At 37.8% G+C, this 24,180-nt stretch overlaps 1 protein-coding gene across 2 annotated transcripts in view; it reads left to right on the plus strand.

Moving 5' to 3' along the window:
- Window positions 1-2,617: 2,617 nt before the first annotated feature.
- The window catches only part of TTN (titin), a 269,124-nt gene continuing 247,561 nt past the window's right edge, over window positions 2,618-24,180 (plus strand). Inside the window, exons 1-15 of one of the 2 annotated variants that reach the window (XM_057746297.1) lie at window positions 2,618-2,762; window positions 4,960-5,063; window positions 7,325-7,528; window positions 9,007-9,294; window positions 9,836-9,921; window positions 10,058-10,302; window positions 14,349-14,664; window positions 15,037-15,189; window positions 15,868-16,005; window positions 17,462-17,593; window positions 18,847-18,984; window positions 19,573-19,710; window positions 20,184-20,321; window positions 23,549-23,842; window positions 23,939-24,061. In XM_057746297.1, coding sequence (XP_057602280.1) covers window positions 4,973-5,063; window positions 7,325-7,528; window positions 9,007-9,294; window positions 9,836-9,921; window positions 10,058-10,302; window positions 14,349-14,664; window positions 15,037-15,189; window positions 15,868-16,005; window positions 17,462-17,593; window positions 18,847-18,984; window positions 19,573-19,710; window positions 20,184-20,321; window positions 23,549-23,842; window positions 23,939-24,061 — 2,484 coding nt within the window. In that variant the 5' untranslated portion in view covers window positions 2,618-2,762; window positions 4,960-4,972. The remainder of the gene's footprint in view (window positions 2,763-4,959; window positions 5,064-7,324; window positions 7,529-9,006; window positions 9,295-9,835; window positions 9,922-10,057; window positions 10,303-14,348; window positions 14,665-15,036; window positions 15,190-15,867; window positions 16,006-17,461; window positions 17,594-18,846; window positions 18,985-19,572; window positions 19,711-20,183; window positions 20,322-23,548; window positions 23,843-23,938; window positions 24,062-24,180) is intronic. The other variant, XM_057746296.1, reaches the window with a different exon arrangement.

The following is a 24,180-nucleotide window of genomic DNA, read 5'->3' on the forward strand; positions in this document are numbered from 1 at the left end:
AGTATAAACAAAGTCTGACAACCACAGCTGTGTAGATGAAGATACTGCCTGAGTTTTACACGTATCCTAGTCTAGGCTTCAGTCGTAGATTACTGAGGATTTATTAGGAGTTTATGTGAGCCACAATTTCCAAAATACAGGAACCATAAGTGTCCTGTTGGTCACCACTGTTTAGCTATCATCTAGCACAATGCCTGGCAAAAGTCACCACTCATTAGATATTTGTTGAGTCAGTAAGTCAATGAGAGAATCCTGAATGATAATTTAGCACAGTATTCAGCACTGAGCATGAGCTTAATAAATATTTATTGAATTGCTGTGACTATAATATTCAAAAAGAGAATCACACCATGCATTCCGAAACCAGGCATTATATTTGAATTATCAGCTGTTTTGGATTATCTGTGGGACTCCTCCCCACTGTTAGGGTGGTAAATTAAGATCTTACTGCCTCAGCAAACTCCCCAAATCTGAGTAGTATTTGGTTTCCACTGGGCTAGCTTATTATATACCAACTATGGAATATTTAATTTTAAAGCTAACGCTTACCATGATATCATGTATTGTCCACTAGTGTTCACTAATCCAATGACATGGACTCTTTCCAGAGCAGTATATATTAGCCATTTACTAGCTGGTCTCTTCCTTCCTTTCTTTCCCTTCTCTTCCCTCCCTTCCCACCTCCTCCCTTCCTCCCTTCCTCCCTTCCTCTCTTCCTCTCTTCCTTTCTTCTTAACTCTGAATGTCATATAAGGAGGTAAATGCCAAAAGGCAAGTATCTTGACAATATTGCAAAGTCTAAAAACATCCAAGAACAGTGAATAGACAAAGCAGCCTTAGAGGACAGACACTTGACCTTATGTCTGTAATATATATGGCCCATCTTCCCTGCTCTTGAGCTCTCTGTATTGCACCAGGTCAAGATGACACAGCTTCAAGATTCTATTCATTCATTCACTTAGAGTGGTTTGATTTTGGTTCTAACAAACATAACAATACATTAACATACTTCATATTAGGTCAAGTGACTCTAAAAGCATATGTACATACATGCACTCACCATACATCACACACACACACACACACACATGCACAAACACATTTTAAATAGATAACCAGCTGGTGAACAATTTAAATCACAGAGATCACATGACATTGCTTTATGACTGGCAGGTTGCCTGAAACATAGTCTCTAATTGGGATTAATTTTTAAGATACACAACATGAAACTAGTCGTTTCTGAATAAAGCAATCAAACGGGATTTTGGCAGATAGCATCTATAGTGGGAAAAAATCATACCAACAATATAGATATCACTGCTTAAGAAAAGACAAATGTTTAAATATGTCTTGTCTATATAGCTATATTACATAAGTTGTCCAGTATATTTTAGCCCTGTGTAATGTTAACAAGTTAATCACTATATAAATAATCACCAAGTATGCAATACTCAGGAAGTTGAAAAGCCTAATGCACTGCCTTCCATATCAGGGGGTATTTTTATTACAGACATAAATTTAACTTAGAATTTAAAATTTTAGTCTATTTTATTAAGAAAAATCTCTTTTTATTATCAACAAGACAATTTTCTTTCCTCTTAGTGAAGCTTTACAAATCTCTCAGCTCAACTATTATAAAGCTCTTTTGGTATGCTCTTTTGTATTTGAAATATCTCTTGCTTGAAATTAAATTCAGTTCTAAAATAGCAACTATATCATCTCCTGACTACTTCCCATTAGTGGCAGCAAACTCCAGAGATTAGGAAGGCAGCTTTCATGTGCCTGAAAAAGAACCCTATGGATGATTTAAGCAAAAGACTTGGCTACTCATTAAGGATCAGTGCATGTATATTTGTAAATATTAATGCCAGAAAAAAATGAAATCTGGAAAAAAGAAATCATTATACTGTCTAGGCTAAATCTAAGCAGAGTTCAGATTTAGCCTTTCAACATTCTTTCTTGCAGGGCTGTATAAACACTCAGCTCATTAACATTGGCTTAACTCTCCCCAAAGTACAAGTGGATTCTGGAGAAAGTCGATAGTATAAATGAGTGCTCTTCAATGCTGAGGTTTTTCGCATTGATTCTTCAAAACAAGGTGAAGTTTTAGGCATGAGATTAAACTCCCTCATGTGTTGTCATGATTGACAGGTCCATTTGGCTGGTTGTTGGGGGAAGGGAACAGGAACGGGGCCTAACTCTCGGCAGAGCCCTCAGGAGCTGTTTTGTATAATTGCCCACAAGTGTCTTCTCTTGCCACAAATTCTCCTCCAACCAGTATTTTCAGATTTTAGCATGGGCAACGAGTGCTCTTCCCCAAGCCTCAACAGAGTTAGTCTTTAAGTAGGGTTCTCTTTCCTTGGTAAAGCCCCTTTTGAGATGCTAAATTTAGCACTGCCAATCAGAAGAACAGGTGGTCCTGGCTGCTACCAAAGAGGTCTGGCTCCCATCATGCTTTCCCAGGAGAGCCAATCGGCCCGCGCCCTGCCCTGAGATGTGGGGCTGTCAGCAGATCTGGCGAATATAAGGGCCAGCCCGACCTTGGCTCTTGAGCAGTCGTGCATTCCCAGCCTCGCCTCGGGTGTAGGGATTGCATAGAAAAGCAAAACTACACAGTCTTGACTGTGTAGTTTTGTTTTTAAGTTTAGAGGCTCACCGATTCATGTTGGAGATGGTCGAAAAAACCAACTCTAGATAGGACGTCGTTTCAGAAGCAACCTTGGGCTTAGTCCCACCCTTTTTGGGCACTCCTGAGAAATCAGGTGAGCAGCAGCTTTTCTTTCTTATTAGTAGAGTCGCTTCCTTGTTGATTGCTAGTTCCCCATTATCTTTGTATGCTAAATGCCTATATAGAGGTGTTTGTCTACTTGGTGCTGGTTCTGAACCACTATTTGAATCTGCTTGTTAAACTCTGTTTTAAAATATGCGAACACTTGTCTTTCAAAAGTTCAGTGTTTTAGTGTATCAGCACAGTCAGTGATGCAAATTGTTTACATGCACCTGATATTCTAAAAGTATTAAAAGTTGAGGTCTGAAATGGTGGTAGAAATGCTTGCTTCTTTTATAGACTTTTTTTGTTTGTTGAGAATGTTCAAGGTTATATTACTCAGTGATAAAGTAAGACACACCAAGAATAGCTCTGATAAAATGCATGTGGTATCAGCTACACCCTGATGACTTTTTAAGGGAATCAACTGCTGAGGTATCAGTTGCAGGACAGTGACAGAACACTTGCCTGCTGTCAGTCAACGCTGGGGAGTTTATTTTGGGAGCATGACATTTTAGATGCATACCTTCCGCCTTAATTAGACAAAGACCTCTCAAGAGCAAATGCTAAAGCAACAAAACTTACCTAAGTGATAGGAATAGAAGACCAATGTAGGCCAGCTAATTACAATGTATTTAGAAATTTGGAAAAAAAGAAAAGCTATATAATTGTTTTCTCAAATACTCAATTTCATTATGTATTTTAATTCAATTCATAATCGAATTATATGATATAATTGTTGATGCTAAGAAAGGTAGGAAATAATGTTTTAGAGACTTATCTCAGATTATACCTTGATTTCCCATCTTCCTGGAATTAGGTTACTAATTGTAAATGCCTATAAATACGTAGGTATGTAAAACATAAATGGTACAAAAGAATATAGCTATTTTTAGAAGACGCACTCCTTTAGAAACAGAAAAAGTTCCACCCAAAAAGTTATTTTTGTGTCCTAAAGATAATACCCTACACTAAATTCTTGGCAGCAGTTTCTTTTGGATGTTATCTGAATTTTTCAAATATAAATGTTATTGTCTCAGAGAATTCGTTTCATTTCTTTTTAACTAAGTAAAAAGTTACAATAAGGTACAGAATTAGATGATTGCTCCACAAACTTTTAATAGAGAATTTTATGAAAAATAGTAATGAAGCAATTGACAATAATCTGCTTTTTATATCAGAACAGTGGAAGTCACATTCAATAACAAGGTATTTATGCATTAGAAATTTCTTCTCTTAATCTCTCTCAAACTGATAAGCAAAGTACTTTCTTCCACTTAAAAGAACTTAACTGCCAATTTCATGTTCATTTCTTTGATTTTTTAATATTTGTGCTATGAAAGCATAGGTGCTTTCACTCCAGCTACATTTCAGACCAGCCTTCCATTTTTCAGGGTTTGCACATTGTTCCTTATGAAGAACTCAAGTCGGTATTTTTCTTTCAGATCTATAATAAATATTGCCTAGTCAGTTAGTTAAATTTAAACTTTCCTGAATATTTACTTCAACAATAGCAACGTTTATTGAGCAGTTACAATATGAAGAAATATTAAGAAATAAAAAGCACTGTATGCTGTCTGGAAAAGGTTTGCATAGTTGACAAGGCTTTCCAAAACTTTTCAAGTAAGGAAAAAAATTGCAAAGTTCAAATTTTTGGTTTTGGAGACTATTTTAAATAATCACCTGGGTTACTTAAAGTAATAGTACCTGAATCTATGCCAACTTTATAAATATAAATACAGTGAGTGAAAAATATTGGGAGGAAGGAAATTTTTTAAAATAATTGTTTCAGGCATTGAACTGAAGCAGAGATTCATTTTACACTTTTCACACGTCTCCTATTATTCACCACTATCCCCAGCTTACTCCAGCTTTCCCTCTCTCCCAGCTCTCTCAGATGTCCCGCCTTTGGTAAGACTGAATTTCCCTCTTTGGCCACTAGGGTACATTCCTTTCTATGCTTGCTTCAATTTTTTTTTTCCATCTCCCTTTAGATGTGCAGCTCTGTTAGGCTACAAGTCAACTCAGAGGCCAAATTTAAGCCACAAAAGAGAAGGCCTGCCCATCACTCTGGGCCCACAGATGATCTGAGAAGCAACCCATTTGGAAAATGCGTGTCTCTGCTATCTACAAAGTATCTCCAGAATGGCCTTTAACTGTGACCTTCTGATTTCTTTTCTCTTCCTTTTCAGAGTGCCTAAAGACATGACAACTCAAGCACCGACGTTTACGCAGCCGTTACAAAGCGTTGTGGTACTGGAGGGTAGTACCGCAACCTTTGAGGCTCACATTAGTGGTAAGCTCACATGTTCACACTGTCCCTTTGTCTCCTTTGCCTCCTCTCCGTCAACTTGGCTGTAAGACTTGACACCAAGTTTAAACCCTGATTTCACTTTGTGAAATTGGTCCAACTCTATGGAAGGGTCATTATAAGAGTACACCGTTCACAGAATACTGACAAAATCTGACAATAAAATGGCTTGAAAATGTTTTATTCATATTTATAATTCCACAAAACAAAATAATTAGCATTGAATTAAAATTGCTATCACAATCCAGCTGCTAAATAGGACCAAATTTGGTCATTCTATATTTGGATTCAGCTGCAGAGCCAGACTGGAAGCCAAGCGCTCCAGCCCCAAGAGGGACCAGTCGCGGAGCTGCTGGGCGAGTAGCCTGGGGCTGCCTGCTCTGTGTGCCTGAGCCTCTGTGGGTTTATATGGAAATAACGATACAACTGACTTTCCTCAGTGGCAGAACTTTCAGTGATGAACTAACTCCTAAGTATTTTATTCTTTTGTTTTCAATCTTTATTAAGTGATTATAGTCAATGAAAAGATTTTTCAATCATTTTGAAATGAAACCCCCAAATAATGTATGACACTCTGGTTCACGTATTAAAGAGAAACAAACATTAACCCCCAAGTTGTATTTAATAGGAAGTTCTTCTGTCTCTTTTTCTCCTTCTTTTTCTTCTTTATAACTCAGTTTAGGGATGGTTTTGAAAATGGATGGTTTCTGGGACCTATTATCATGTGATGAAATGGGGGTAACCTATGAACTATGTTGTAAATAATCTCAAAATTATTTAATCTCTAAATTGTTTGATCAATATTTTCTCCCTCTGCGGTGTTATAACTGATCGTGTAAGATTATATGGATTAATTAAAAGTCGATGCTTGACGCACCGCTAGGGTACGTTGTTCGTCTTTTTTTTTTTTAACTTTATGGCTTATAATAAAGATGTAAAATGAGATTTCCTTTTCTCTTTTTATTTTCTGTCTATTTTATGTACCAATCTTATTCATAACTGGATAACACTTTATTTTATATTGCACAAATATCATATAATCATTCTTCAGTTTCTTTTGTATATGTATATAGAGACCAGTTCAGTTCTTCTCATGCATGATAATCTGACTTCCAAATAATTTGCTTATTTACCTTGTAACTCTCAGTAACTTCTGAACTGAGCAGAACACATATGGCTTCAGCGGGAGGTTTGCCTGTTTGTGGAGTAGTGAAATCTGGCTTCCTCTTAGCTTCCTGTTCTTTACACCTTGGGCTAATAAATTCTTAGAAAAACACCACTGAAAATATTTGACACCTGTGAATTCATCAAATAAACTATTCACTTGGCCACAGTGGGAGACTGACTAACATAAGGACCACAAAATAAACTTTCTCTCACTTATTTTCACCTCCTCAGTTTAAGAAGTTAGATCACCGGCCTTCATGCCAAAGGCAAAATAACCTGTGCTCTGAATTTGCCTCATGCCTTCTGAATGCAGAACTTTAGTATACTTAAAACATCCACTGTGTACACGTAGTCCTTAGTGCCACAATTCATAGCAGGTGAAGAGAATTTGACTTTTTTACCTGCAACTCCAAGGATCCCTGTTGTTCTGAAAGGCTAGGTTTGGATTCATCTCTTATTGTAGGAAAAGCTGCCCCTCCTTCGTATGGCATTTTTACTGAAGCACATCTGAAAGGCAGGAGAGGTCAGGAAGACAGTGTCCCTGTAACTGCAGAGGAGGCAGAGAGATGAGTGTGTCCTCTTGTGTTCGTTAGGCTGAACTTTTAGATCCCTTTGCTGCTTTTGTTCTTCACTTGTTTTTGAAGAGGAGAGCAGTCACTTTTTATCTCAGAATTTCCTTGACTCTTCACTTTTATAAATGTCTTTCATGATTTTAATGATGTCTACTCAATTGCATCAGATACAACCCTGGGCAGGAGGGCATGTGGGCAGGTGATGGCAATTCGAGTCGTCTGTGTGCCACTGCCAGCTGAGGGACCTTGGAAAAATCATTGAGACTTTTTTGGCCTCAGTTTCCTCCCCTGTAAAATGAAGGCACTGGTCTCTGTGTGAACCCACAGACCTTCCTAATGGTCTGCACATTTATGTTGTCATCACCCAGCTGTCAAATTTTCACTGTCATTAAATAGGATGACACTCTGGATACCTTTTACGGTTTAGGACGAGGGAGTGAACATAATGAGACGGAACAGAGGACTTTGCAGTGCCCCAAACATAAAGATGAATTCTTTGTTCTCCAGGTTTTCCAGTTCCTGAGGTGAGCTGGTTTAGGGATGGCCAGGTGATTTCCACTTCCACTCTGCCCGGCGTGCAGATCTCCTTTAGCGATGGCCGCGCTAGACTGACGATCCCCGCCGTGACTAAAGCTAACAGTGGACGATACTCCCTGAGAGCCACCAATGGATCTGGACAAGCGACTAGTACTGCTGAGCTTCTCGTGACAGGTAGGTTGGAGGAGACCTGCCTGTCCCCTGCACGACCCCAGAGGACACCTCCAGGACCCGGGGATGTGGGTCCACTGAAAGCTACCGAGCACAAGCAGATAAAGTTTGAATCTACAGAAGGGCACACTGGACTCTGCATTGATAGGAAAGTTGTTTGTCTCGTGGAATTTAATTTTCCTCAAAAAAGTGGCTGAGAACTAGCTCCTCTATACATATATTAAGCACTCAAAAGTATATTAAGGAAATATTAAAAATCATGTTTCTGAGCAAGTAGAAAGGCTTGGAGCCTTGTCTGTGTGCCTACTAAGGAAATATCTCCAGGAATTCACACTTTAACAAGCACCTAGATGATTCTGATACCAGTGGTCCACACACCACCCACTTAAGACATACTGCTCTAGGCTATAATGCTTAATAATTCTTCATTTACTTTCCATTTCTAAAAACATTGCACAGTAAGCATACACAGAAACAGGGCAAATGCTTGTTTATGATTCAAATGCATGACAGTTTCCCCACAAAAGTTATCACCAATCTTCATAGCCTCTGTCATCTTTCTCCATCCTTTACTTCTTCGTAAGATATTAATACACAGAACATTGCATTACTTTACACATTACGTAACAATATCTTCCATGAGATGCATAACGTTATGTATGTCTATTCAATAAACTATATGTTTAACACTGTTTAAGTATAGGGCTACCATTGACTGAAACAGAAGGAACATCAGGTAACATCAGGTATGAACTTTAATACATATCCAGAAAATTCAGAAAGGGAAAATGCACAGGATTGACAGCATCTGCTCTTGTTTATTACTCAAAAACATGTCAAAATTAATCCCACTCACCCTTCCTATTTATTTTATTAAAAATTTCTTCCAACCTAATTAACCAAAAAAATCCCCTTTCTGTTGCAAAAACTAACATTAAATCATGTCATTATTTGGATTAACATTTTAAATGCAAGTAAATATTTGGGTTATTTGAATACTGATTAAGTTGGAGCCAATTTAGGATTTTTTATTTATATTAAAATTTGATGATTCTGTAAGTCACAGGGGCATCCAGCAAACCAACCACTGGAATTCATTTTAATGCAACTTCCTGAAATTTGTAAGGTTACCTTAACATATTAATATAGTGCTAGTTGTGAAGTTGGGAGGAAGTGCTGGAAAGATTTTCTAGAAATGTTATAACAAGATCTAGGCTTTTTCTTTAAAAAAAAAAAAAAGTGGTAGCCTGGAACAGCTAAACAAGACAAAGCAAATAAAACCTGGTGGGGTGCCTTTTGCTACCTCCTGGCTCTACTCTTGCTGTCGTCTGATGGATGAGCTAGGCTCAAGGACAGTCAAGGGTGTTTGGTTCAGCAAGTCATCACCTGGTTTGGGAGCCAAAGCTGTGATTATTTAAAAATAGCTTGTTGGGAGCACCCTGGCTGGCACTGGTCCTGATTTTCTTACCTTTCTGCTACAGCGGAGACAGCGCCACCCAACTTCGTTCAACGGCTGCAAAGCATGACCGTGAGACAAGGAAGCCAAGTGCGACTCCAAGTGAGAGTGACTGGAATCCCTACACCTGTGGTGAAGTTCTACCGGGATGGAGCCGAAATCCAGAGCTCCCTTGATTTTCAAATTTCACAAGAAGGCGAACTCTACAGCTTACTAATTGCAGAAGCATACCCCGAAGACTCCGGCACCTATTCAGTGAATGCCACCAATAGCGTTGGAAGAGCTACTTCTACTGCCGAATTACTGGTTCAAGGTACATGCTGGAGGTTGAGGAACAGGGAGCAGGGAAGGGGGTGGATTTAGGACTAAGTGGAGCCAGGGGTCCACCTGCTTCCCCTCTGAGGTCTAGGGATGCTGTGGGTTGAAATCAAAACTGGCTTTTCATCACCCATAAAAATTCTGAGATTCCACGCAGGAGTTTAGGATCATTGAGGCAGTTTGTGTTTTCTAACCCTACTAGAAACTGGGAAGTATTTCAATTAAGTCATCTACATTTTCAGATTATTGGCAAATAATTGAAATTTTTTAAAAAAAGGATTCTTATTAAATTCATATCTAATAATAAATAGTTTCTATGTTTAAAGCTAATTTATATTCATACAAAATCCAAAACTTTCTGCATTTTTGCCCACTGGGACACATAGAAAATCTTATTGACTTTGTAGTCAGAATTAACATAATCCCTTTAAAAATGGGTTTTCGTGCTCCCTCCTAAATACTTATCTTTCTCTTCCTACAGGTGAAGAAGTAGTACCCGTGCTCCCTCCTAAATACTTATCTTTCTCTTCCTACAGGTGAAGAAGTAGTACCCGCTAAAAAGACAAAGACAATTGTTTCGACTGCTCAGATTTCAGAAACACGACAAACTCGAATTGAAAAGGTTTGAGGGTTTTTTTTTGTTTTTGTTTTTGTTTTGTTTTTTAAATATATTTAAAACCGTCAGTTTTTAAGCCTTTCAGATTGTTGCTTCTCCAACAATTCCCCCTCACCATAGGCTTTGTTTTTCTCTTTTACAGAAGATTGAAGCCCACTTTGATGCCAGATCAATTGCAACAGTTGAGATGGTCATAGATGGTGCCGCTGGGCAACAGCTGCCGCATAAAACACCTCCCAGGATACCTCCTAAGCCAAAGTCAAGGTCTCCCACACCGCCATCCATTGCTGCCAAAGCACAGTTGGCTCGACAGCAGTCCCCATCGCCTATAAGACACTCCCCATCCCCAGTCAGACATGTGCGGGCACCAACCCCATCTCCTGTCAGGTAAAGCCTTTTAAAAGAGATCCGGTCATTATGCATTTTTGAATTAGGTTTAATCCAATAAGTCAAGAGATAAAAGGAAGAAATAAGAAATGTAGGGTGTGATAAAGGAGGTAAACCGAAAAGATGCTGGTTATGTTTTCACAAATCCTCACCGTCCATGGGTAAATTGGAGAACTTCATAAACCCTAATTCTGAATTCTTATTTGTATACCATTTAATATCTGCTTTAAGAGTCAAGAAAAAGTACCGTGAAATGAGAAGAGCACAGAATTTAGGGTTGCAACCCCTGAGTTCACTCAACTTGATCACTTGCTAAAAGGTGACTTAGGAAATAATTATAATAATAAAATAGTCACTAACATAAATTGACCACTTTCTCTATGTCAGACATTTGATTGGTACTCTGTCTATACTATCTCATTAAATATTCATAGCAGCCTCTAAGAATTATCACACCTAATTTTATAGCTAGGTGACCAGAGCTAAAGAAGTTAAATAATTGCTTAAGGTCTTAGTCGTGTCACTTGTAAATTATAGAGAAACAGTAAAAATTATCTCAAAGTATATTGCGAGGGTTCAATGAGTTAATTAGTTGAAGGTATTTTGTAAATATAAAATAATTATACAAGTGTGCTTATGCTCTAATAATACGTAAAACCTTCTAAATATTTTGCATGTGCGTATGTTATTTTTATCTAGAATATAAAATGGGTTTCTATGCTTAGTTAATATGGAGGTATATTAGAAAGTAAGCTCAGAAACCTCTGGGTTGGCCAAAAAGTTTTTGTAACATCATATGGAAAAACCCAAAATAACTTTTTGGCCAACCCAATGAATAAGCAAGTTTAAATTATCCACAGTAAATTGGAAACTTTGGGATTTAGCATAACATGTTGAATTTTTTTTTACATGATAAACTGATAAAAGGGGAAAATTTGGAGTAAATAAAAAAGTGTTTCTTGACCAATTTAAATTAATGTTTTAAATGTAAAGTTCCCCTGCCAAGAAAAATTTTTAAAGAAAAATAATCAGTGGATAGTTGATCTAAGAAATACTCAAATTTATTGTGAAGTTACTATAATCAAAACAGTATGATATTGGTAACTGAATAGAAAATACATGGGGAAAGCAGAACAGAGGGTCCAGAAATAGATTCAAGTACCCAGGAAATTCAATTTTTGATCAAAGTGACCTTTCAGTTCAGTAGGTAAAAGGATATTTTACTCATTAAAGAATGCTGGCCCAATTAGCTATCCATTTGGGAAAAAAGTAATGTAAACCTCTACCTCACACCCTTTACAAAATAAATCTCAGCTTGGCAAAAGAGCTAAATTAAAAAATAAATAACAACGCTCGTCACAACTAGAGAAAGCCCGTGTGCAGCAACGAAGACCCAACACAGCCAATAAGTAAATAAGTAAATAAATTTATTAAAAACAAAACAAAAAAAACAAACAAAAATAACAAAAAAATGAGAAGAAAATTTGGGGAAACAGTTGAAGGGAAGAGCTTTTAAAAATAGATTTACAGATTCAGCTACATAAAAATAAAAATTTACGTATGGCAAAAGCAAGGTCATTGCTACACCAAACAATGCATTTGTGAAAAAAATTTAAGGGTGCCTCTTCCTCGAGATATGTCATTGCCTCTGCCATAAAATATTAAAACAAACATACAATGGCTGCAGTGTGAATGGTAGAAGCCTAGAAACAGTGCATAACCGACACATCTGTATATGTTGATGCTGGATGAGACCCTGTAAATAAGCAAATGCAAACAGTTGATCTTGGAGGAAATGTTTGCAATACTCACAACAAAGGACTAATATACCAGATGTTTCAAAAAGCTTCCACAAATTAATTATTAAAGAAAGAACAGGCAACACAAATAAAAAAAAAATGGATAGAAGACAAGCATTTCACACCAGAGGCAATGTAATGTCCAACAAATATATGGGAAAATGCTAGGTATTTTCCACTCTTTATTATAGTGCTCACTTTAAAAATTAAAGATATTGGTAAACACTAATATGAAGCCTTGACCTAAAAGCTAAGTTTTAAAAACATGTCTGGCTATTAAAAAAAAGTGTTCTGTCTCAGGCTAACTCCAAGTTTGCACACCACGAAATCACAAGACAGGCCAAATGTGATTTCTGGGCGAGATAACAACCCCGCCATATTTTTAATCCATGCCTAAGAGTCATTTAGAATTACAGAGCTTCCCTGATTCTGTGGAGCATTTTGACTATCTTAGAAGTACTGAGAAGTCATTAATAACAATCCCAATTTTTTAGCCCCCCAAATTTGCTGTAAAATAAGAAATGAAAATATCAATTTGTGGAGAAAATCATGGTTATCAAGGATAGACAATTTCCTAAAATGTCTCACAATCTAATCTTGATTTTTGTTGTAGAGTAAGGCAAACATGTTTCATTGAATAAGGTGCATTGTATCTAGCTGTGACCAGGTGATTATTTTTTTTATTGTAAGAGCAGAAATAAGCACTTTCCTATAATGATTCAAATTACATTGATTTTCACAGTTATGGGCTTACCTGCAACCTGCTGCTAATCACTCATGTCATGCTAATTATGCCTTTAACTCTATTTGAATTAGACCCACTTTACTAGGTACAGCAAGAGCAAGACAGGTTGAAACCTGGAAATACATGTCACTTTGCTTTTCTTCAATTAGTGTAAACCCTATGTTATTCTAAACTGGTCTTTGTTATGGTTCTAAGGCAATCACTTTCAAAATAAAGGCTTGTTCGCCTAGATCTCCCTTTAGTTGATTACAACTCCATTTATAAAATGTAAATTGATTTTCACCAAAAAACCCTTCTTCAAGAAAATAATTCAACATTTCTTCATGAAACTGGTTAATATTGTAACGTACTGTTAATTTACTCTGTAATTTAGAGCAGATACCAACTGTACCTTGAGCCTTAATTAGAATCATTGTTTCATTTATGATCAATGTAAGTTAAATACCCTATGTAGTGCCAGAATACATTTATAAACATTTTCTTGTATGCAGTAGTTAAATGCAATAAGGCAATACTGCCACCTAGAGGGAAAAGTATAATAAACCCTATCGATTAAGAATTAAATTATGAAAAACTTCATCTTAAAATAGTTGACTCATGCCTGGAATTTTTACCATAGATTAAGAACTGACTTTTTTTTTTTGTAAATGCCTTGATTCAGGACCCAGATTCTTGAACTGATGCTATTGCAGTTTGGACACCCAGAAAAAATGATGAAAACTGTTTTGGAAAAAACCACTTTATCAATTTAAGCAAAAACTATAGAATCCTTAGGTTTCAAATTATCCACTATAAGGATATTTAAAAGAATTCCAGAGTACAATACGATGAGGGTGAGGGTAAACAAATACAGAAGAAATTTAAAACAGCAGTTCACCACACTTTGACCAGAGCAGCAGTTTCCAAAGTGCATTGCACAGCCTACACCCCCAAAAAAAGTTGTGTAAAAAGAGTAAGGAGAAAGCTTTGCGATTCACGAGGCATATGGGCATGATGTAGGCTGTGGGACGTTCCACAGGAAAATAAAAAAGGTTTACCTTTTTTAGCCTCGAACTACGCAGGCATTTTGATTACAGAAACCTTTCTTCCTTCAACACCTGTTGGACGTCCCCTGATCCCCCAGAATTGGGGGTACGAAGAAATTTAGAGTTACGGTTACCATGTGTGCCGTGTCCTTTCTTTGACTCTATATTAAGGAAGCACCTTCTGTTGTCTTGACTTTTCTAAGTGTGAGAAGGTGGGGCAGGGCACAGAATTCTTTAGCTTAGGATTAAATCTGATTCTCTTAGAGAAATTACAGCAGATGAGAATAAGGCTTACTGAAATTTAAAACAAATGACTTTCAAGTACATTAGTTGCCGCCGTATAGGTTATTGAGCCATGGAATTTAAAACTCTGCCTTAAATAACACTTGCAGATTTTTCTTCCTTTCTTCAAATCTGATGCCGCAGAGAGCAGTTCCTTGTCTTGGCATTCTTTCACCTCTGCCATTTGATTTTCAGGTCTGTGTCTCCAGCGGGGCGGATCTCTACGTCCCCCATCAGATCCGTTAAGTCTCCCTTACTTGTACGGAAGGCTCAGACGCCCACCATGCCCCAAGGCCCCGAAGTGCCTCCCCCTTGGAAGCAAGAGGGCTACGTGGCTTCATCTGAGGCTGAGATGAGAGAAACCACGATGACGAGTGCTACTCAGATTAGGACAGAGGAGAGATGGGAAGGGAGATATGGGATCCACGAGCAAGTGACCATCAGCGGAGCCGCGGGCGCTGCCGCCAGTGCCACCTTCGCGGCAGGGGCTGTCGCTGCTGGGGCTGCAGAGGTACTGGCAGAGCGACCTTTTCCTCCCTCTCACGTTCTGGTTTCTCCCACCAGAATCCTGCCATGAAACACAATCTGGATAGGTTGAAGGAAAAATGCAAATGCATATGGACATAAGAATATAACAGAAACTGAAAGCCAAGTTTGGCTTATGCGCTGTAAAAGCATGTTTTAATTGGAACAAAGGCTTTTTTAATCTGTGAGATTTTCATGAATGTAGGTTTTATCAGTACATACCGTATGTCTCTTGCAATGATAAATGCTTATGCAATTGTCATTTTTACTTTAGGCAGCTTGGTTTCCACTGTTCTTTTGTATTTTCTACTGGGCATGTCATTTCAAAAAGTAATGTGCTTGGTCATTGCCAATCCAGGTAAAACAAGAAACTGACAAAAGCGCAGCTGTTGCGACCGTTGTTGCTGCTGTTGATATGGCCAGAGTGAGAGAACCAGTTATCAGCGCTGTAGAGCAGACTGCTCAGAGGACAACCAAGACTGCTGTGCACATCCAACCTGCTCAAGAACAGGTAGGCCTGGGGCCATGCAGACTGAGCTGTGCATGCTGAGTTCCCGGGTCCAATCAATGCTCAGATCGTTTTGAGGACAACGCCGAGCCCACCATGGCCCAGACTTTTAGGACTCTCTGAGCAGGAGTGGTCTGGGACCAAAGGTGTTCAAGATATAACACTCTAAGTACCTGGTCTATGTGAGACAACTAGGCAGGTAAAAGTTAACTCACAGAAAGTCAAGAAAGGAGATCAGACAAGGTATCCAAAGTATCAGGGCGCTCCTGAGATAAGACAAGGAAAGGGTGGCTGAGAACGTCAGCTGAACAAGACAGCACATATATATTCAGATATGCAGTTCCAGACTGGTCCATCCAGAGCTCAGTCTCTCCAAGAGCCAGGCAGGGAGACCATTATTTCAGGGCTGCTATTACCTTTCTGTAAGCTTCCCCCAAAGACCTTTGCTTTTACTTTCCTCAAAACAAAAGTGACACTTGATTCATAGCTGAAAGGTGTTATAAATCCAAGATAATTTCCTACCTCATATTTGAATAGATTTTCTGTTATAGTTTAAAATCACTCTAGCTCTCCTTCTTATCCTCTCCTGTGTGACATTTATGTCTTTATCCTGATTTATTATTGTAACTTTTTATGTAAGGCACATTACAGTGTTTCTTTCTTTTCCCCTATGAAAATCAGATAAAAAAGGAGGCAGAGAAGATTGCTGTAACTAAGGTGGTAGTGGCCGCCGATAAAGCCAAAGAGCAAGAATTAAAAGCAAGAACCAAAGAAGTAATTACGACAAAACAAGAGCAGGTGCACGTAACTCACGAACAGGTGAAAATGAGTTTTGATGTGAAATTACTGTTGTGATTACACGTGTCAACACGGATAGTAATGTTTACCATGAAGGGTGTTGTTTCATGAGCAATATGGTTGTTTCACACTAATATAACCCCCTGTATATCTGTGTCCCTGGGTACTGGGTACCAAAGTCCCTTAGAGTCACCAAATGCTTCCCTTGTGTAGACAAGAGGGACCTCTGGGACCACATACTGGAAGTAGAAACAGGGGTCTTATCTACACCCACCTGGAGATGCACTGACTAAATATGTGACTACAAGGGAGGGAGAAATAGATGCTGAGGTAGGAACTGGGAAGAGTGGAAAAGAACATGGAACACACAGTGCTTTGAAAATTGAACATGGGTTTGAAATGAGATGGAGAATATAGCCTCCTCAGGTCAAATAACTAGAAAGAGTGAAAGACACAGCCCCATGATTGGAGGCATTCGGGAACAGATTAGATGAGGCCAGCTGAGAGGGCTGTTGGCCAGCCAAGCCGATTGTCAGTTGGGTGGTTTATAATTGGGTGGTTTGGGAAGATAACTTTCCAGCCTCTTTAAACCCTGAGATCCTGAATTTCAGTGATGATGCCTGAGAAGGGCAAAGAGGCAAATGGGGAAAACTGCCCCTCCCCCCCCAGAACCCCTTTCCCCCACATATACCTTAAGTGTCTAGACCCAAACACAGTATCCTCAGGGGTTAAGGATTTGGAAAACGTTTTGCCTGGGATGTGTACAAAACTTTTCTCCCTATGATGTCTTAGTTTTAGAAAAGTAAGTCTTTTTTTTTTTTTAATTTTATTTATTTATTTATTATTTTTGGGGGGTACACCAAGTTCAATCATCTGTTTTTATACACATATCCCCGTATTCCTTCCCTTCCTTGATTTCCCCCCCCAAGTCCCCCCCACCTTCCCTGCCCCAGTCCTCTAAGGCATCTTCCATCCTCGAGTTGGACTCCCTTAGAAAAGTAAGTCTTAATATTCCAATATTTAGGAAATTTTTTCAAAGCAAAATTATCATATAAATGTGGATGATAAATCATCTGTACTTGATTTTTCATATATGAAATTAAAGGGTCAGCCAGTATTACTTCTAAGGTCTTCTATTCTAATATCCTGTGCTCTAACATTTCCTTTAGACAACAAAGTGGCACAGAATAATATTGCCATATAACCATTTATAAAAATTGGAAGTTTTTTTTAAAGAAGACTGCACTCCCCAATTCAAAGCAAACAGTGTTAAATACAGTTTTTCTCTAAGCAGCATAACTTATGATTTAGGCAAGTAAAGAGCACGGTCATATTAATGAAAATGAGATCATTTATTTTATTTAGTGATATCTCTATTTTCTTCTTTTACTTCCTATTTTTTATATTTAAGAAACATTACATCACTTCCATTAGAGATCAGGAGACAATAAGGTTTTGTTTTTGTCATTGATTTCAGATAAGAAAAGAAACTGAAAAGGCATTTGTACCAAAAGTAGTAATTTCTGCCGCTAAAGCCAAAGAAAAAGAAACTAGAATAACCGGAGAAATTACTACAAAACAAGAACAAAAACAAATAACACAAGAAACAGTAAGTCCAATTTTGTAAATACCTTGTAATTTGTTGACAAATATAACATTCTAGCCAGCCACATGTACCCTCTAACCAAAACCTCTAAGTGGAGGAGTCTGTTGTGTATATTTTCTTTTCTTGTTTCTCTGTATCTTGTATTGAAACTCTTTCATGATGGAGATGCTGCTCTCATTGCACAATTTGCCACTCAACTGATCAGTTTTGAGGACATTGTCTCTCTACTAGAATAGTTTGGAGCACACCAGTGACATTTCTAGAACATAATTAAGTGAAAGATAGATATCACTCCAGCCCAGTTACCCACTGGTACAATCAGTTCTTTCATGCATAGCCTAAGCCTTCAGTCGCTTAAACTGTACCACACAAACTTGACGTAGTTGTAAGACACATGCCTGCATATGTTCCCCACCCCCACCCCCCCACCCCCAACCAGCCATGAACATTCCAACTAAGTATCAAGGGAAAGTAAGGAATTGCTGGACATCAGAGAAGACCAGTACTTCTTCAAGGAAGTGCCTTAATTCCTGGTTGATCAACAGTGACCCAGAAGTGTGTGCTGGTTTTATGCCGTAGAGCCAAGTTGGAAAAACCCCAGCGTCCCCAAAATCTACTTCTCTCGCCTGTATGAAATCAAGCCTTAAAGGGTCTAGGAAGAGGCAACTTCTGAATTCTTTCATGGTCGAGTAGATTTCGATGACACTGAGGTTGTTCCCACGTGGCCAGCCTCTCTTAATCTCAAGTTCTTTGTTGATCCCAGAGCTACTTTTTTTTTTTTTAAAAAAAAGGTCCAGCTCAGAACACTATATACTTAAAAGGCTGGCCAGAGGTTTTTGGATGAACTTCCCTCTCCTTACAGTGAGGGAGAGACATTGAATGCACAGGAACCTAAGTTGGCATAATGAAGGGCATAGAAATCCCTGTTGCCATTGCAATGCCGGTGACTGGCAAGTTCAGTCTAACTGTAGTTGTCTAGCCATTTGCCAGTGGGCACTCACTAAGTTCCCTAATGTGTCAACATACCTCAGAGATGAGACCTTTTCGGTTTCTAGGGCAATTTACCAAGGGGCAGACGGGCAGAAAAGAAGCCCACTTCCTGAGTTTTAAACACAAGTGTAGGCCCTCAAAATGGAGCTGTGATATTTCCTCTCTCACCACTAAGCATTCTGTATTCTCCCGAATGCTGCAAGGATATCTCTCCATTTCTCCTGTGCCTTTTGAAACCCAAACCTTTATTTTACTCTGAAAATCAGATAATACAGAAAGCTGAGACAGCTGCTGCATCCATGATGGTAGTTGCCACTGCAAAGCCCACAGAACTAGAAACAATTCTGGGAGCTCAAGAAGAAATTGTCACACAACAAGATCAAATGCACGCAACTCATGAAAAGGTGACGACCTCCTGCTGGTGTGAAATTCACTCTTGTTTCATTCCATTGGCAAGCCACCTACATTTTCATCCTGGGTCTTAATCATTACCTTTTCACCTCCTCCTCTTCTTAGAACTCACACAGAAAACTTCAAACTCTCTCAGGAACCTTTTGCTGTCTATCTAGCTTTCACCGCCACTTTTCGTTCCTAACTTTCAGACTTTCTTTGGATTGTTACTAATATCATATTATAATTCACCTTAATATTTAACGTTTCTATTGAATACTCCAGTGTACAAGTCAATTGATAAAAGTGCAAAATTATGTGTTATTTATGACTCTATTGGCATTTCCCATAAATTGTGAGAAGAATAATGTGAGAGAGAAATGCATCCCTTTTATTACTCATCACATTTTTTCTTTTAGGCTGAACTTATTTTGATATTGTTACTAATGAAACAGTATAGATGCTCAAAGCAGCTCAAATTATAAAATGTCCTTGAGTAGGAAAAAATTTTCTTTCTCAGCTTTGACTTACATTTCTTTTATTAGAGGCTGTATGAAATTTAATGACCATTTTCTCATCTTTTTTTTTTATCATATGACCAGATAATGAAAGAAACTAGGAAAACAGTGGTACCTAAAGTCATAGTTGCCACACCCAAAGTCAAAGAGCAAGATTTAGTATCGAGAACTAGAGAAGGCATCACTACCAAAAAAGAGGAAGTTCACATAACTCAGGAAAAGGTGAATACAGATATTCCAGATGGGAAAAGTTCATCTTTAAACTAATTTCTAGTAAACCATTAACTACAATGTGATATGAATTGTTGATCTGTATTTTCCTTTTGGAATCCCCAACTAAAAATCACATGGTGACTGTGTGACTTTTCTTACCATTACTTTTATCTGCACATTTGATTTTTATTCATCTGTAACATTTGTAATTCATTTTATTCACCATTAGCCTTTGCATGACCATTAGCCTGATTTCTAAAAAGCAATATATGCAATCAGCTGGAGATTTTTTTCTATAGTTAACATTTCTAAGGTTTGTGGTTCCCAGTCAGTGTGCGCGTACACTGCCGAGTGCAACTTCTCTCGTGTAGTTAACCCTGAATAACTTCGTCTTGCATCCCCACTAAGAGGCGGGTAGGGTCATTGCCATATGCATCTGAAGGCCTGTACAATTTAAACTTTGATTTTACTATAATAATCAGATGAGAAAGGAAGCTGAGAAAACTGCCTTGTCTACAATAGCAGTTGCTACTGCTAAAGCCAAAGAACAAGAAACAATACTGAGAACTAGAGAAGAAATGGCTACTAGACAAGAACAAATCCAAGTTACTCATGGAAAGGTGACTATTGCTATTCCAAGTGTGAAAACCGCTATTATAATACATTCATACTAAATCTCACGTGAAATCCCTTATTATAATACATTCCAGATCTCGAATTTCTTTTGAGACACAAGTAACCTAATTTATTTTTAGATATACAATTGGAAACTAAAAAACTGAATTATTTATTATTGTTAATATTAATACATATTCCTTTCCTCACTTATCTCTTCACTATTATTTTCCATTATTAACATCTAGAAATTCTCCAGAAGTTGATGATTGAACTTGCATGCAGGCTAATTTTAAGATACTCCATGGACATGAAAAAATAAGTGTTCAAGTAAATAATGACTCACTGTCAAGAAGTTGTATATTTTGAAGGGGTCATAAATTCAGTATATTACATTACAGAGTATGGACTTATTTCAGGAAATAACCCATAATTTTCATCATGTGAAACTTCATCTTTTTTTCTCCCTGTAAATATCAGATGAGAAAAGAAGCTGAGAAAATTATAGTACCTGCCGTAGTAGCTCCCACTAAAGCTCAACAAGATGCAATATCAAAATCTAGGGAAGAAATTATCCAACCACAATAAATACACATCAACCATGAAAATGTTATTTGTAGCATCTATTTGTGGCTATGAAATGTCCATAAATTTACCTGTTTCTCAGGACTCTCTACCCTGGGTGAACTATTTTCCTAATTTTATTCTTTATTGATAATAGAGTAGTTGGAAATTAGCAACTAAAGTTTTTCAGTTTCTTTAGCATCATAACTGAGTCCTGTCTGCATTTCCCTCCATGCTGTTTTCTATCTCTATATCTTTGGAGTTTTTTTTTTCTAAGACATGATTTAAGATCAGCTTTTTTGACATTTACATGAGTCTAATATCGAATGGCATTTTAGAAGTCTCATTGATGACAGAAATTCCAATATGTAACATACTTCATGAGTGACTATATTTACATTTTTGTCCTGAATCACATAAATCTTATTTTTGTTAAAAATTAGTTGAGAATGGAAGCTGAGAAAATGCCTATACCGAAAGTAATAGTTATCACTGCAAAATCTGCAGAACCAGCCACACTGCCAAGAACTAGAGAAGGATTTGCTATTAAGCAAGAACAAATGCATCTTTTTCGTGAGGAGATGAAAACTGATGCTGTGGAGGTGAAAAGCGTTGTTTCATCCCATTTTATCATCAGCTCTCCTAACTTTTCATCCATCATGAGTTGTTGTGCTCCTGCTGTTCCATTTAATTGCCTAACTGATCAACAGAACATTAGAGACAATTAGATTCAGTCCAGTTCTTCCAGTGCAACAGTTAGCATTTCTAGTTGTGGAAAGTCAGATTAAATAACACTTTGTGTCTCCTAAATTAATTCTCAGCTTTAAACTGGTATGAGTTGAGGTGTCTAATCCTAGTCCAATTCTTCTTCCTGATTATCTAGTTTCCAAAAATAAAAGAGCTATTAGAGTCAGTCCACTAAGAAATAAAAGCAGCTATCTGCATAGAGAAATCATTTGTGGTTGTCCACCAATGAGTGTATAGGTCCACCAGCATATGTATATACAGTTGATATATGTTAACTCAGGAAAAAAAACATATAGATACTTCCCCAATTTAAAATATCTTACTATAGTTAAAATTCTTTCCGGCATAAGTTTTAAATTAAGAAAGACATCTGTATATGACAGTTGGCAAATGACAATTTCTTTGAGCTTAAGTTTTCCCATTATTAAAATAAATAAAATTAAAACTCAAGCAAACTACAGACTGATGGATTCAAATGAGACATAATGTAAATGTAACCATTCTATAAGCAAAGTAGTTAATATATTACATATTATATATATTATATTATGTATCAATATATAATATTTTATATATGTATCATTGAAGATGTTAACATTTTAAAACATCTATAAAATTAAAGCCAACTAATGGCCTATAGGGTTTAAAAAAAGAAAAAACCAGATGAATGAACTTAACCCACCTAATCCTCACATATATTTTACAGTTTCAAGATGCAAACTAAAGTGAAAATGGTATCTGCAATTCAAGGCAGATTAGATTGCTTGTGGCTTCCTAGAAGGAGAACTGGATGAAGCCCATGATCACTGAAGGCCCAATTTCATCTCAGAAACACCTCATTTGTATCTTAAATTGTTCAGAGAGTAATTTTAACAGATATAGAGGTAGCACACTTGGAAAACATTTCAGATACAATCTAGATTCTATTTACAGCAGCAGAAAAGAAAACTGGACATTAATAAAATATTCCAGTATCCTTTTAAAGAGCACTGATGGACACGGTGATGTGATTTTTACAATGTGCTGTTTCCAGGTGTTGCATAGAATCATAGCATATGAGCCACATCAACTGGCTTGCTTTCTTTAAAAGAGAAACTCTTTTGCAAACTGTGTTCCCATTTATGATAATCAGATTCATGGAAATGAGAAAACAACAGTTCTTTTTCCTTCTTCACTTCGACTTTCAGTAGTAATGACAGGAAATTGAACTTTGCTGTGGAAGGTTATTCTCTTGAATCCAACTATGATAACACTTTCATTTTCATCACAGTATCTTCATTCATGTGTTTTAAGAAAGATACTTTCTGATAGATAAAAAATGTCTTACCCCTAGGGAATCATAAGTAAATTAATATGTTCCCTGTGTTCACAAGTTTTCATGCTATCTCAGATTTGCCTGCAACTGTATAATTCTGCGACAACTGATTTTTCTGGGTGGGAGTGTGGCAGGGTTTGGGTGCATTTTTGTCATCGCTGTCATTGCACCGACACTGGACTAAATGATCGGCAATAAAAATAACCAATGAAGATTAACCAGCACCAAAATTCTGCTTTCACAAGTGCTAATTAACTGTCTGCCATGGACAAAAGACTAGGCAAATTCAAAACCTCCTTACTGTTTTATATACATATTTTGTTGTCCTATGTTGTGTTTATGTGATTTAATGTCTAATCTAATTAAGCAAGGATTCATAGAGTGTATCTAACTAGACGTCCATGCGTTATAATAATCAGTGAAATATTAAGTTGCTAAATGCATTTCTAAGTCACATTTCTGGAGACATTAACATAGCTGTGTATCATAGGTGACATCTACCCGTCATGCCTTTAGACATTTGTCTGTTCTTGACTATCCTCAGAGGGAAAGTCCCAGCCTGACGTTGACATTACTAAGTATTAATTCTGGAAACCTTGTCTGCAGGTGGGCGTTGGGAAAAAAGCAGAAGCTGTAGCAACCGTGGTTGCTGCAGTAGACCAGGCCCGAGTTCGAGAGCCCAGAGAACCCGCGCCTGTTGAAGAGTTGTACGCTCAGCAGACTGCTGTGGAGTACGCATATAAGGAGCACATTTCCGCCCCCAAGGTAGCTGAGCACGCCCCACGTCCAGCCTCAGAGCCCCGCGTTGTCCCTAAAGCAGTCAAGCCAGGAGTGATCCACGCTCCTTCTGAGACTCACATCACAACTACTGATCAAATGGGAATGCACATATCATCACAGGTGAGTCTGGACCCACTGACTGTTCCCGGGAAGGCAAACTTAACTGCCGTGGTCACCTGGTGAGCAGGGGTATCACTGAGTTCCATTTCCACGCAGATCAAGAAAACTACAGATCTAACAAGCGAAAGATTAGTCCATGTGGATAAACGCCCCCGCACAGCAAGCCCTCACTTTACCGTTTCAAAAATTTCTGTTCCTAAGACAGAACATGGATATGAGGTAAGAAATTAGAGAGCTTGACACAGAAATGTTACACTCAGAGGAAGAAAGTATCTAATGTGTGATGTACAGTATCTCTGGCGAAGGCCAGCGTGAGCCTCTTTTTGATGAGGTCCATT

This window comes from Hippopotamus amphibius, chromosome 8 (assembly GCF_030028045.1).
Source record: "Hippopotamus amphibius kiboko isolate mHipAmp2 chromosome 8, mHipAmp2.hap2, whole genome shotgun sequence".
Classification (NCBI taxonomy): Eukaryota; Metazoa; Chordata; class Mammalia; order Artiodactyla; family Hippopotamidae; genus Hippopotamus; species Hippopotamus amphibius.